At 33.4% G+C, this 13,876-nt stretch overlaps 1 protein-coding gene across 6 annotated transcripts in view; it reads right to left on the minus strand.

The window, feature by feature from the left end:
• Positions 1-2,259: 2,259 nt before the first annotated feature.
• LOC141454879 (calcitonin gene-related peptide type 1 receptor-like) overlaps positions 2,260-13,876 on the minus strand; it is a 213,724-nt gene continuing 202,107 nt past the window's right edge. For 4 of the 6 annotated variants that reach the window (XM_074129563.1, XM_074129565.1, XM_074129566.1 and 1 more), the window contains exons 12-13: positions 12,602-12,691; positions 3,189-11,434 (exon numbers count right to left, since the gene is read on the minus strand). In XM_074129563.1, coding sequence (XP_073985664.1) covers positions 11,327-11,434; positions 12,602-12,691 — 198 coding nt within the window. In that variant the 3' untranslated portion in view covers positions 3,189-11,326. Of the gene's footprint in view, positions 2,943-3,188; positions 11,435-12,601; positions 12,692-13,876 lie in introns of those variants that run through there. The other 2 variants (XM_074129568.1, XM_074129569.1) reach the window with 2 other exon arrangements.

Genomic DNA, 13,876 nt, shown 5'->3' on the forward strand with positions numbered 1-13,876 from the left:
GGTTAGTGTTCACAGACTTTTTTGGCCCAGTGTATGTATATATTTTTAACAGGTTTTATTAGGTTATTGTGAAAAGATTAACAGGTATTAATCTTTCCATAATAACTTAATATCTTGTTAATTGTTTTATAATTCTGTTCTGAGGTTCTTTTATTGATTTCTCATCGAATAAATTACATACATCAATAGCTGTTGTCCACGGTTTCTTCCCATTAACTTCTTATGATCACAAATTATTATAATTATTTTATCATACATATATGATTTCTGTTTCTTAATCAAAACAGATTCTTTGTCTCAAATGGAAGTGTGACTTAATCTGTCACGTATATACAATTTTGTTCTATTACAAGTTTAGTTCAAGCATAGATTTTACACAATTCTTTATATTATCTAAACATTCGTACGACTCATCTTTGAACACAATTACATCCCACAATAGCACTTTTTACTGAATGTCACTTTGACAAAAATAAAGATTAAGCATAAATGTGATATTTTATTTCGTTGGTAGTCGAGTCAAATCGTTATTGACATCGTTGACTGTAATGTATAATAATATGTAAAAAAAAGTGATTACTTACTCCTAATTAAAGGAAATATTGCGATCAAATTTGTTTTTGAAAATGAGTTAGAATCAGAACAAAAGTGTGTTCAGTCGGTAGCTTTGTGTGTTACTATTCCTTAAAAACTGAAGGCATAAATAGCTTTATTAGAAGCTTTTTTCATTTGGAAATTTTTGATCTTTCCGAGGAAACCTTTTGTTAAACATCGTTCTAAATGGTTTCTAGAGATCTATTGTATTTAGATTCCACTAACTGTAAAATATCAATGAAAATAGCAAGCATTGCTGGGATGCTGTGTTTGAGGATAATCGGTTGAACAATCATTGGGAACTAAATAGATTTTTGAGTTTATTAGAATTTTCTCGAAAAACTGCTGCATCGATTTTGTTTTTTGAAACTAAACTGTATATTAACTATCTAGACGCCTATTACTATTTTATTTCTAATACTTAAAACGAAATATTTGAATCGATTTCTTGTTAAAAATTAAAGTAGTTTACCTTACTCTTCACATTACGCTTTCATAAAGTTCAGCTCTGGGAACGTTTGAGACTCATATTTTATCTCTGCACTTCAAATAATGTACATTCTTTCTGATTATAGAATTACGAAGTTATAAGCTCTTAAAATTATTAATATTGTTGGTTTGCTCAAACACTGTTTACTTTAGTGAAAACTTCCACCACACTGTTGCTTCTTTGATTTTCCAACGGTCAGCTTTTTCTTTCCTGGTTATTACGATTAGAAAATTTATTCTTGAGCCGTCACTTGAACGATAGATCATGTCAGAATATTTTTCTATGTAGAAGCAATGTGTGTAAATGAAGATTGTGCGTTAAAGCATTGCGCTGTTTTTTTTTTTATGCTTAATAGTCTTAAAGAAAAAAGGGTTTTCATGAATGTAAAATTTTCGAAGGTTTATGCTGTAATCTATGGAGGTTTTGTGACCTCTACAAGTCTAATGCGTTTGTCAGTACTGAATGAGACTACCACCTTGTTAGCTGTCTTTCGGAATTGAGAAATCTCGAGAATCTGAGAGGCTTTATTCTGCTCCAGTATAAAGCATCCGTACGAATGACTCCTGATAAGAGTCCAAATCTTCCGTACGAATGCAGCATCACAGTCTGTGAGATGTGTGTTCGAGTTTCCTACAAAGAATCAGCGAATCTTGTCACTTGTTGGATGCTGGCAGTCACTCACTCTGGCAGAAGGGATAACCATTATCTAGTCCCAATGCATCCGTGCTTTGCAATGTCCTCTTTAGAAATTCTGAGCATTTTACTGTGCCCTCCTCCAAACCATAGGAGAGAAAAGTTTGCAATCGAGAATTACCTCCATCCCGGCTGTAGGATAAACCCTCTATGAGATCCTTGCCGACATTTCAAATCAAGGTTACATTTGGGCTGTCACTTACTGCAAATTGCAAAGTGTGATTGTTGTACTCACTGTAAGTAGCAATTTTAACTCTTATCGTCTGATGGTTGGTTCTTACAAAGCTCTCTTGAGCCACAGTAGAGTAAAAGAAGGGAAATTTTTAGTTTTCAAAAGTAACTTTTGTTTTTGAAGGTCACTTTTTAAGAAACACGTTAAGGTGTTGACAGTTAGTGACCTCCGATCAAATCAGTCTCGGAGCCCTTTACATTTAATTTCCTTCAGAAATTGCAACCAAGGGTTCAAGGGTAATACTGCAGCATTTTTTAGCGAAGTAACAAATGATCATTTTTATTAAAGAAATAGTAATAATAATACAGAAAGTGGAATATCTAAAACTGAATTATTTTAAATAAATTTCTAGATTTGAAATAATAAACATTTAATAAATTCTTTACGAGTTAATAAATTATATCATTAAAACAGAATTCGTAAAATTAAGTGAAATGTAATTTTAGTGCATTATTCGTTTTAATGCTTTATTCTAAGCGTTAAGCGTCAACTTTTATTTTAAAATTCTCAACAAAATAAGTGATTAATCTATATTAATATAATAAAATACTGTACAAAAATATAAACTAAAAATTACTTATTAATAATAAAAAAATAAAGAAGTTACTTATAGGTTGGAAAATAAGCAATAGAAAATAGAAATTTATTCGTCTATCTTATATTTGTAGTCGAAAAAAACGCTTTTTCAGCTAAATTCCTTTTAATTAGAAAAAGATAGAAATATATTAAGATAAAAATACAATTTAATTACTTCTAAAATCATTAACAAAATTTGAAAACCTTGTCAGTCTTTGTCTCAATGAAAGGAACTTAATTTTTTTTTTTTTTCAACATTTTAAATAATTAAAGTGAAATTAAACTAAAATTCCGACAATTTCGTTAAAGAATGAAAGAAAAATTGTTGCCAAAATTCAATTATATTCTGCGATGTCTCTGAAAATGAAGAAAACAAAATATTAATTACAATAATTTGATATAATATCAGAATAAATTTATTTTAACAATAAAACAAAATATAGGAATAAATATTACTTACCTATAAATAAATATTTGATTAGCAGTTTTAGTGTTAAAAAAAAAAATTAAATCAAAACCATCACCAAAAACTTAAATCTCCAAACCCAACTAGCAGTTAAGTTAAAAATTAGACTTGGAATTGTTAACAGATTTTACTAGAGGTTTTTTTTTACGTTTTCGTAACCTTTTTATTTAAATTTTTTGAACTTCTTTTCGATGTAGGGAATCTTGTAATTGTGCAGATTTTCGATATTCCAAGTTTTCCACCGAAAATATAGGTTTTGTGGTCTCTTTAGATCGATTTTATTTTTGCGTTGTCTCTTAATTTGGAGTTCAGTTTAAAGAAAAAAACAAAAAATGGATTATCTGAAGGAACTGCGATCTTACTTATTCTATCACCAGTTGTTTTTCTCGGATTTGTGTGATTTTTCTTGTAGTGCCATCTGGTTTCTTTTAAAATTGTTACGCTGTAGGAACATTAATTAATTACACATAGAATGAATTCACTTTTGATTGAATATTGAGCATTTACATTTAATTTCCTTCAGAAACTGCAACCAAGGATTCAAGGGTAATACCCTTGAGTTTATCTCCGTCTTGATTGGATTATAAGCAGTCAATAATATCAATGATTGACAAACCATCGAGACAAAGGGTGGCTGGTTTTTTGTTATTTACAATCTGTATAATTCACTACACAATAAGTAAATAGGGAGATAGAAGTATAGAGGCGTGAAAGGCAGGAGGAAAGAAACTGCCCAGCGGCAGCACTTTCTACAGGATATTAATTTTAGGGCTTCAGACTGCGAGGAAGTCGCGGGGCCACTGGCGATTCAGTCGGCGAAGAGGATTGTCAGGAATGTCAGAGGAGGCGAGAGACTGTACTAGAGGATTTGAGCAAGTAGAGAGAGCAGTATGAAATTTTTGGTATTTAGTCTTGGCTAATTGGTGTATGAAGGGGATGTTGAGGTCGTTGTGTAGAGTGAGGTTAGTCACGTAGAAAGGAGCGTCAGCTATCAGTCGAAGAACTTTTGATTGAAATGTCTGTACAGTCCGTATGTTTGTAGGTTTGGCTGAACCCCACAGCTCTAGTCCGTAAGTCCACATTGGTTTGAGGATAGTACTCTATATTAATCGTTTGAGTTCAATGGGTAATTTGGAGCGTCGTCCAAGAAGTCTGTAAAGCAGTTTCGCACGTTTCGTCATTGCTTGTCTTTTAAGTCTAGTGTGTGGGTTCCACGTGAGTCGCTTGTCTATGTAGAGCCCAAGGTAGCGCACCAGATCTGTATAAGGAAGAGGATTGCTATTGAAGAGGACAGGTGGACAGGAGCCCCGCCGGGGAGTAAACGTGGCATGTTGGCATTTCTGTGGGTTCATTTTAATCCGCCACTTCTTTGCCCAGGATTCTATTTTATGTAAGTGTGTCTGTAACTTGTATGAAGCTGATGTAGGATATGTACTTGTGGCTAGTATGGCTGTGTCGTCTGCATATGTACAGAGTAGTGTAGAGGGTTGTACAGGTATGTCCGATGTGTATACTGTGTAGAGAACTGGGCCAAGTATACTCCCCTGCGGCACTCCCGCCCCCCACTGTGGAGAAAGAAGAGATTGCTGATCCAGTACTAACTTGAAAGAACCTATCTGAAAGATAGGAGCGCAAAATGAGGTAGTACGTTGAGGGAAGATGCTTTTTTAGTTTGAACAGTAATCCAGGATGCCAAACACGGTCGAAAGCCTGGCTTACGTCTAAGAATGCCCCTGAGCAATACTGCTTTCTCTCCAGTGCTGAAGCAATAACATCAACAACCCGGTGACATTGTTGAACAGTACTATGATGACGCCTGAAACCAAATTGGTGGTCTGGTATAACACCAAACTCCGGCAATACAGGGTTAATACGCTTAAGTAACAGTTTTTCAAGAACTTTTCCTAGAGTCGGCAGTAGGAGGGTGGCTGGTTAAAGTTAATATTAAAATAACCTTTCTGAAGGGCAAAATATTTCCTTTATTAGTTGTCATTTTAACGTGAATTACCACGTTTAGAATATATTCACTCTAAAAACCATTCCAGTTTCGGAGATTTCTCTTTACTAAAACAAGGATAGGGTGCTGTAGGGGCCCTGCTCTGGCACCAGTGGCAGTAATAGATTTAGGGTAATAGTATGCTTCCCTCTAACCATTTTAGGGAGAATAAAAGTTACTTGAAGAGCAACATGACACTTTTTCATATCCTCTTAGGATGGACAATATTACGAAGTCACTTTATAAGGCAATATGGACATGGAGGGCTTAACCTAGCAATTGTTAGGCAGTAAATGATCCATGTTAGGCTTACATTTTTTTATTTCTAAAAGCCCTGGTTTTTAATAATAATTAAATCTGCAAAGTCTGTTAACAATTTTGAATATTTCATGTCAAATAAACCTTTTAATCCCATCATGCTAACAAAACACCACCAGGCTCACTCTTTTGTTATCTTCTTGAACTGTACTAAAAAAAGAAAAAGATACTCTTCTTTTAAATTCTTTTCTTAAAAATAAAAATTAATTAATAATTAAATCTAACAAATATTAAAGAGATTAATTTTAATTTAATTAAAATTAAAACCACTTAAAGATTTTTTTTTTGTTTCTATTATTAGTGTTACATTCAATCTCGATGAACATTTATGTACATTTATTATTTCCTTAATTTTATTATTTATTTTAGTTAATGAAATAACATATTTACATCCATAGATTACCTTAAAATGGTATTAGTCTTTAATTTCAAAATGAAATACCTTTACAAATATAATTACGATGCAGTATAAATTCTAACATTTATTAATTATTTTTATTTTTAATATAATATAATTACAAATTATTTTATACATATATTTTTAATTTATAAACAATCAAATAAGTAATGTATTTAGTATAAAAATATTCTTATATGGGTAGTAAAATATTAGTTGTTATATTTGGTTCCAAATTTATTTACAATATATTTTCTAGGTTTAATTTTTATTTTCAAAATATTTTTGGTTAAGAAGAGATCTCTTGTTTTTAAAAAGAAATTTTATTGGGCCTCAAGTTCTCAAAAAAAAAAGCCTGCCTTATATTATTCGTGACTTTTGTAGGAATCTAGCAGTGATGATCAGATTGGCTTTCGTGAACAAAAAATTCCTGAACTATAGACAACCAGTTAGGAAAAATAATATTATCTTTTATTAATCTCTTATCTTTCTAAAATTAAGCATCTTTCAAAAAATCGGAATCAATTTATCTTATCAGCTTTTATTCTATTAAACTGTTAGAATAGTTTAAATTAGGGCGGCCTCAAGGCCTACGCCACTGCGACCCCTTTTGGATCTATTGTGGCTCCCCGACTTTAATCTATTGTGACCCTCCAGACCCGTTCGTTTAATCAGACTCTTAATTCTGGAGAGCGACTCCCTGGGTAAAGCTCTCAGGCTTTGGTTTTTCCTCCCCGAGAAGTAACATCCTTAGCCATACAAGCAATATTAAACTGTTATACACCTACCACTTGTGGTTAAGCAAAGTTTCTCAAAAACTAGAAAATAAACTTGAAATATCCAACTTTTTTGATTACTGATAACTTCAGAAAGAAATGAGAAATTATAGTCAACTTTAGTCTTTTTTTTTGAAAATATTTATGCTAAGGTTTCGACCAAGGGACTAGGCCATCTTCATTATCTGAATTTATTGTTGTTAGAGATTTATTAATAATGAGTATGAACCAAAATCTTAGTTTTAATAAATTTCTCACAACTGTTCCATATCAATGAAGAAGACCAAGTACCTCTAGGTTGAATCTTTGGCAAAAACATATGAAAAAAATAGTGAAGTTGAAGATTATTTCTCTTCAATTTCAGAGTGATCTTGTATGTTACTGTTCTTTTTTTTCCTCATGACAAAGTTATTGTTTTTGTGACAACAATAAAAATATCTTTTTATCAATTAGCAAAGACAAAAAAGCAAAGTCGGATTGTTCTTTTAGTAATATAGTTGCAAATAGACGTGTTCTCATTATTGCTAAGAATTATCGTATCTTCCAGAGGATACTTCAAGCGTTGCTTTAGTATCATATTGAAATATGAACGAAAGCAACGTAATATTTGGCGGTTTTTTACTCCGTCACATAAATGAACTATTTGTAGTGGGAACTTTTTTGACTTCTCTCTTGTAATATGTTTTTTGACGGGATCATTGTTTTGTTTTATTCAAATTTTGGGTAAAATAAAGTGGTAGTAATTGAGTTAATTTAAAAAAAAAAAGAAGAAATAGTTGGAATTTAAAAGTTGTAATTCTATATTTCATTCCGTCACGTGCACGTCAAGTACACCAATTTTTCAGTTTGTTATAGAGCAAAGCATTTACAAAAATTTATGGGCATATTTATGTTGAGTCTTTTAAAGTGTTTTGAGGGTTTGTAAGTCATGTGATAGCGTGTTGTGAGCTGGTTTCTATTCTGTGCACATTTATTCCTGCTTAATGTTGAAGGCAAATTTAAAAGCCAGTAGAAAAAAACTGTCTCCTATTACTAGATTATGGTTTCACTTCAGTTAAAGCAAATATTGACTGAAGCAAAATATGAAACAAAACAAAAATAAAAAACTAAATTGAGATCTCTTAACTGAAAAAAAATACAATCTTATTTTACATAATAAATTATTCGAATAGTGAATCGAACTATTTTCAAAGATCGTCACCAAATTTATAGTCACGACAAATGATGGTAGTGCAATATTAGTTTGACATTTCTTTTAAACACTTCCATAATTTTTTTTAAAGTGAACAGATTACTGTAATTTTTTTATATATATGTACACAATATATACAATTTGTGCTTATTTATTTATTTTGTATCTGTGTGTAAAACTATAACGTTAGGAGAACATATAAACAACGTGATCACATACAACATCACATAATTAGAGTGTAACAGTTACTTTCAGGCATGTTTTAGCTGATCTTTAATTTACACAAACAATTACATTGAGTGAATGACTCTCATGACTCTCTCTTAGTCCCAGCTGATAATGTTCTGCTGATTTTGCTGCAGGACACGGAATTTTTAAAAAATATTTAATTTGTAGTAAAAATTTGGATTGGGTGTAGGGTTAGCGCATTGGGCTTCCACAAAGAAAACCCAGGCTCGACCTTTTTGTCCCTAGAACATCATTTACTCTGCTTACTCACTTCACTCTTCCCTCGCTTATCATTCTGGGCACCTCATCATATTTACAATTCTGGCTAAACATTCAGCCTAGCCAAGCCAATAATTGGCTCTCTAACTGGGCCCTATATACTTCTGAGAATCGTTCTCTCGAAGCATTGTTTTTTTTCCCCCATCTTCTAGAGATAATCCAATCGCTTCAGAAACCTATGTCCATTACAGGCCGCAAAAAAGCTCATATTTAGAGTTTCGTATTGTTATCATTTTTTCCTTCCGTAACTTGGATTTCCTAAAACGATTTGAAAGATATTAATGATTCTGGGAATGATATAATAAACAACCACCTCTATTTGATCCATATTTTGGAGGGGGGGGGGGGAAACTGGTTCATTGAGGTTTCTGCTATTATTGAAACGTTCACCCTCAATCGCTTTTGGCGCTACTTCTTCAAGATATTCCACTTCGTTGCATGAACAGATTTTTTTGGCGGAAACCATCAAGTTATGAATAACTAAATTTAAAAAAAAAAATTTCAAAACGTTATAAATTTCTCATTTAAATTTTATTTTTTGGGTAAAGAAATATCCCGTAATCTCCACACAAGATTTGTACATTTGGTAAAGTTATTAACCGAGTTATATACACAAAACCTCTAGACTCAGCGCATACTTATTCTCATTGATAACAGTCATTTTCTAACATATAAGTACTTCCACTCCGACCAGGCCAGCAATTTCTGCCCCAATTGCTGCCCGAAGTTCCTGCTAAGTTCTGCTCAGCCCATCATCAGTTCCGCATCAGTCCTACGTAGTCGTGAAGTTCCCTTCCCCCCATATCTCTTTGTAACTGTTTTTTTTTATCCTATTTTTATGAATTATTAATATTCAATAAAACTTGTACTTTTGAATAAATATTTATTTTTAAAAAGCCCCTAACGGTTGCAAAGGATATAACTCCCGTCAGTTTTTTTTCCAGAACTATATAATCTAAATAATAGAGTTAACCTGAAAACGTCTTTATGTTTTTTTTTTTTGGAGTCCCAAAAATCGAGTCCACAAATTATCTTGGTAGATCGCTAAAACAGCCTTTTTTTAAAAATTACAATATTAGTTTACATTATGAACTGGTTATTATGTTTTTACTTTATTGTACATTTACAAAAATATTAAGTTACATATTAATTACATCTAAACAGTATTGTTACTGTTTTGTTACATTGTTATTACTATATCCTTAGGGAAAGTTATTTTTTTTTGCAATTTCTTTAAAGTTAGTATCTAATTGGAGGTTATTAGATAAAACATAGTTACCCTGATTTGCGTTTGTGAACCATTGAATTACAATGTAGTTTTTAAGCTTCTAAAATTGGGCAACAGTTTAAAATTTAAAAGTTATACTTACTCATAATAAGGTGCCTTAAATGAAATTGGCTAAAATTAGTCACTGGTTTTATACCACCTCTTTTGGCATCTTTCTAAAGCCGCTAAGGAGCTTTTTTTCCATCTTAATTCTGAGAATTCTGCTTTCTTTGATTCTTTAGAGAAAAAGTCGAGACTAAATTGAAATTGGAAATCTAATGGTAGAACTGAAACTGGCAGACAAGACCAGTAATAAGTTTCTGATTACTATCCGAAGAAGATAAAGCATTTCTTCTCTCTTTACTTACTCTTATTAATGCTATTAAAGGAAGCACTAGTCTTATTTCCCGTTTTTTGAAATTGAATATTCACTGAAATTGATCTCTCGAGTCAGAAAATAGGATAAACGCATTTTAACCAGTAAAATACGAGAATAATTCCAATAATTTGCAGGAGGGTCAAACATTATCTCAATTTGAGGACTACTTAGGAACCCGGGAGTAAATATTATCGGCCAAAATCTTCCTGCCAGAAGCACCCCATTACTGCAATGTCCACTATCTGAATCCTTACAATTTTTATTAGGTTTATCGTCTTCCATCAGATTTAATGGAGGAAGAAAACGTGCTAATAATCATTTTTTCCCCCTCAAATTGGGTCTCCAAGTGTCTTAAGACTGCGGCCATTAAACTATGGGTGCAGACTAGGTCTCAGGAGTGGTGGCTTGCCACCACAGGGCAGAGACAGGCGAAGGAGTTCATAACGGGCTATTCGCCAAGGCTTACTGCAGAATTAATCCGTCAAGGCCATGGGGGCTATAAGGATAATTGTAGGCCTATTAACCGGCCACTGAAAGCTCAGAAAGCACATGCATCGCATGGGCACCTGGCAGATGATAGCCTTTGTAGGTTCTGTCAGGAAGAGAAGGAAACGGCAATGCACGTGTTGTGTCAGTGTGAGGGGCTTGTCTGGCTAAGGATGTTACTCCCTCGGGGGAGGAAAAAACAAGGCCTGTAAGCTTTACCCAAGAGTCGCTCTCCAGAATTAAGAGTCTGATTAAACGGACGGGTCTGGAGGGCGATCTCTAATGTTGGGGAGAGCCACAATAGATCCAAAGGGGTCGCAGTGGCGTAGGCCTTAAGGGCCGCCCTATTAGAATCTTATCTCTTCCCCTCAAATTTAATTATCAACTTAATCTCTTTTTCATCGTGGAACATATATGGCCGGCCCTGCTTACCCTAGCCTTAGGGCAGACTCTTCTATAGTCCCTGCTCAAATTCCCCCAAAAGTACTTTGCTGAAACCTAGTAACATTTCTCCAAAATTCGAATTCTTTAGGCCGCTTTATTTTGGGTAAGCAACACTCTTCTTTTTCAAAAATATAAATGTTTAATTATTGGAAGTGACCAAACTATTTTAAAATGCGCGTTTACCATTGCCATTTCACTAATTCTAATGTAAATTTAATTCTTTCTTGAACACAGTTACAGATACAGAGTAATTACTGAAATATTATACATAGAGTATCACTTGTTAGTAATTTGTCTTACGTTTTTCTTTACTTGAATAAGATAATTATTGATTTTTTTTTTAATTAATGAAGCGTTACAGCTTTTCCACATTAATTAAAGAAACTAACGTTAAACAATAAAAATTAAATTTTATATATTTTAATGCTTATTTTTCTACTTTAAGAGATATTAAGTTTTTTTTTAAAAAAAATGGATACAATTTAAAAATGTTCCACCAATTAGTTTAGATATTTACAGTTGACAGTTGTCTAGCGCTAGTGTATCTATATGATTTGGCGGAGGTGGTATTGGAGGAGGAGGAGCTCCTGCCATCTCGTGGAGAAATGATGATCTACTGAACTAACAGCCCCAAATCAGTTTAAATCTTACCAAAATTCGTTTACTTAAAATGTTATATAGTTAATTTAATTTAAATTTACATGCAAAATTAAAAAAAATATTTTTTTTAAAATAAAAGGTTCAATTAGTAGGTAAGAGTGTTTACACTTAACAAGTGTTTAAACCATATTTGTTTCACCAATTTAAAACTACGGTTAGAAGTTACATTAATTTTTAAAGTACTCTGTACCAAAGCAAGTAGGTTAGTAAAATACGCCTCAAAAAACTAGTAAATCCTTCTATTATCTAGTAATTTAACGCTCTTGTGTTATGTTATGAAGTCAAAGCTGAACAATAGTTGCTTAATACGTGATTATGTAGGCCAAAAAACTTTTCCTTTTCACTAGGGGGTATCCGTTTTGAAGGCATATGGGGCGCGAAAAAAAATGATTCGAAACTGGTTCTGACTGTATGTGTAATCCAAATGTTTTCGAGTAAGAAAAATTGCAGGAAGATGAGAATTGACAATATTGATTAGCACAGTCACTAGAGGGGGACTCGACTTAACGATCAACTCTCTGGACCTTACAGTGTGGATTTTACACTTTTCTTGAAATTTTATCGAAAATAGCTTCATCTCAGTAGCTCCGAGATCTCCTTCGCAATCGACCAGAGTAATGGGTATAACGTCAAGGGTGCTGCCAAATAATTAATTAATATAAAAGTAGAATCATAGAAAATGTGGATCTGCTGGGTTCATCTTCCTAATAGGGATCTCTGCAGTATTCTGGGGATCCATTTAATTCGTCTATTTGATGGTACCAAACTTAAAGCTCGAACCCAAAAATCCAGTAGGGCCTCCTAAGCTGAAATATGACTTGGAAAGTATAGTTTCGTCATAATGAAGTTCACATTATCCTGAGAGCGGATGTTTCTATGGTGCTTTGGTCCTAAACCACCTCTAGTTTCCTTCGTGTAAAATTTTCTACAGGCTACAAAGGGGAATTCTTGAAAAAAGGATGTATTAAGTATATGCAAATCTCTAAGCAACTACTGGCCAGCATTGTCAGTGAGTTATGGGGTAAATTATTTTCTTCCAAATTTGTCTTACCTTTAATAGTTTTTATCATATAATATACTCATTAAAAAAATAAAATAATAACAGAAAACTTCAGCATTATTACGTACCGACACTGAGGTCACTCCGGAACATGAATGCCAAGGACGTTTTTTACTGATCCTACACTGACGCCATTTTTTCCTCATCACGGCTACAACCTAGTTGTTTATCACAAAAAGATTGAATTAGACAAAAAAAATAAAATAGCAGTTTGAATTGCAATTCTTATTTAGTTTGAACGAGGTTATCTCTTTATTATTATTATCTGTTTGGCACGTCGCTGCGGAAACGCGGAGTGCCAAATAGCAGAAACAACCACAACCTCGGCACAGTTCACCATCATTAAATAACTCTTACTTTCAAACCTCAGGCAAGATGAAAATCTTATCGTATTTCAACTTCCTAGGGATGGGCACTTAAGGAAGCGCCACTAGCAGCCGGATGAAACATGCGTGCTTTCCTGGCTATATCCAGAAGATCCGCTTGCTAGATCTAGGCTTCAAGCTTCGCCGGAAATTCCACGGTTTGGTGACCTCAATACTGTTTAGGGATGAGGCCGTTTACTCGGGATTATTACTTGTGTTACCCTCACTATCATCAAGCTATAGATGTCTTTTGACTCGGCCTCAAGGTGCGGATGTTTCCTAACTTTTTTGCCTCGAAAGTGGAGTTTGTGTTGCCACCATTCAAGACCTGCTTCTCTTTTCATTTCCCCTATAAGACCTATTGTTCATGACATCATGATCTGTACTGCCATAGCCTGGCCCTATCATGCTTCTGGCATTCCAATATAGCACAGTAACCCTTAAAAGGAACCAGTTTGACTTGAAATAGCCCTTACGATTTTTCTTTTATAATTTTCCTTCATTTTTCCTACTCATTGTGAAAATGTGGATTTTTATTTTGATTACAATAGATTAGAACTTGGGTTGGACTCTATTCCCCTAGTGGTACTGCAGCCAAATAGCCTTATCGCGACGAATCTTTAAAGGCCCTAGCAGTAATAACTTCTCCTTCTAACAAGGTTCAGGGTTACAAAGTTCTTCCTGCTGATTTCGCTTATTGTCTCCTCTGTTCTAGCGATCTCATATCGCAAACTGACGATCGCAAAGCTCACAGGATGCAAGTGAGCGTTTCTATCCTTCCTGAGAGCTAGACTCACTGAATATGGGGCACCCTTTAAAGACATTTCTGTCAAGAACTTCTTTCAAGAAGTAGTTGAAAAAAAAATCATTTAACAAATTAAATCAATTAATAAATGAAATGAAAATAAGTTATTTTCCAAATTAATTTACTTTTAATTAAAAATATATTTTAGCCCTTTTTACTTCAAAGAAAGAAAA

The sequence above is a fragment of the Rhodnius prolixus genome, unplaced genomic scaffold (assembly GCF_049639745.1).
Source record: "Rhodnius prolixus isolate KJV_2025 unplaced genomic scaffold, Rpr scaffold_15, whole genome shotgun sequence".
NCBI classification, from domain to species: Eukaryota; Metazoa; Arthropoda; class Insecta; order Hemiptera; family Reduviidae; genus Rhodnius; species Rhodnius prolixus.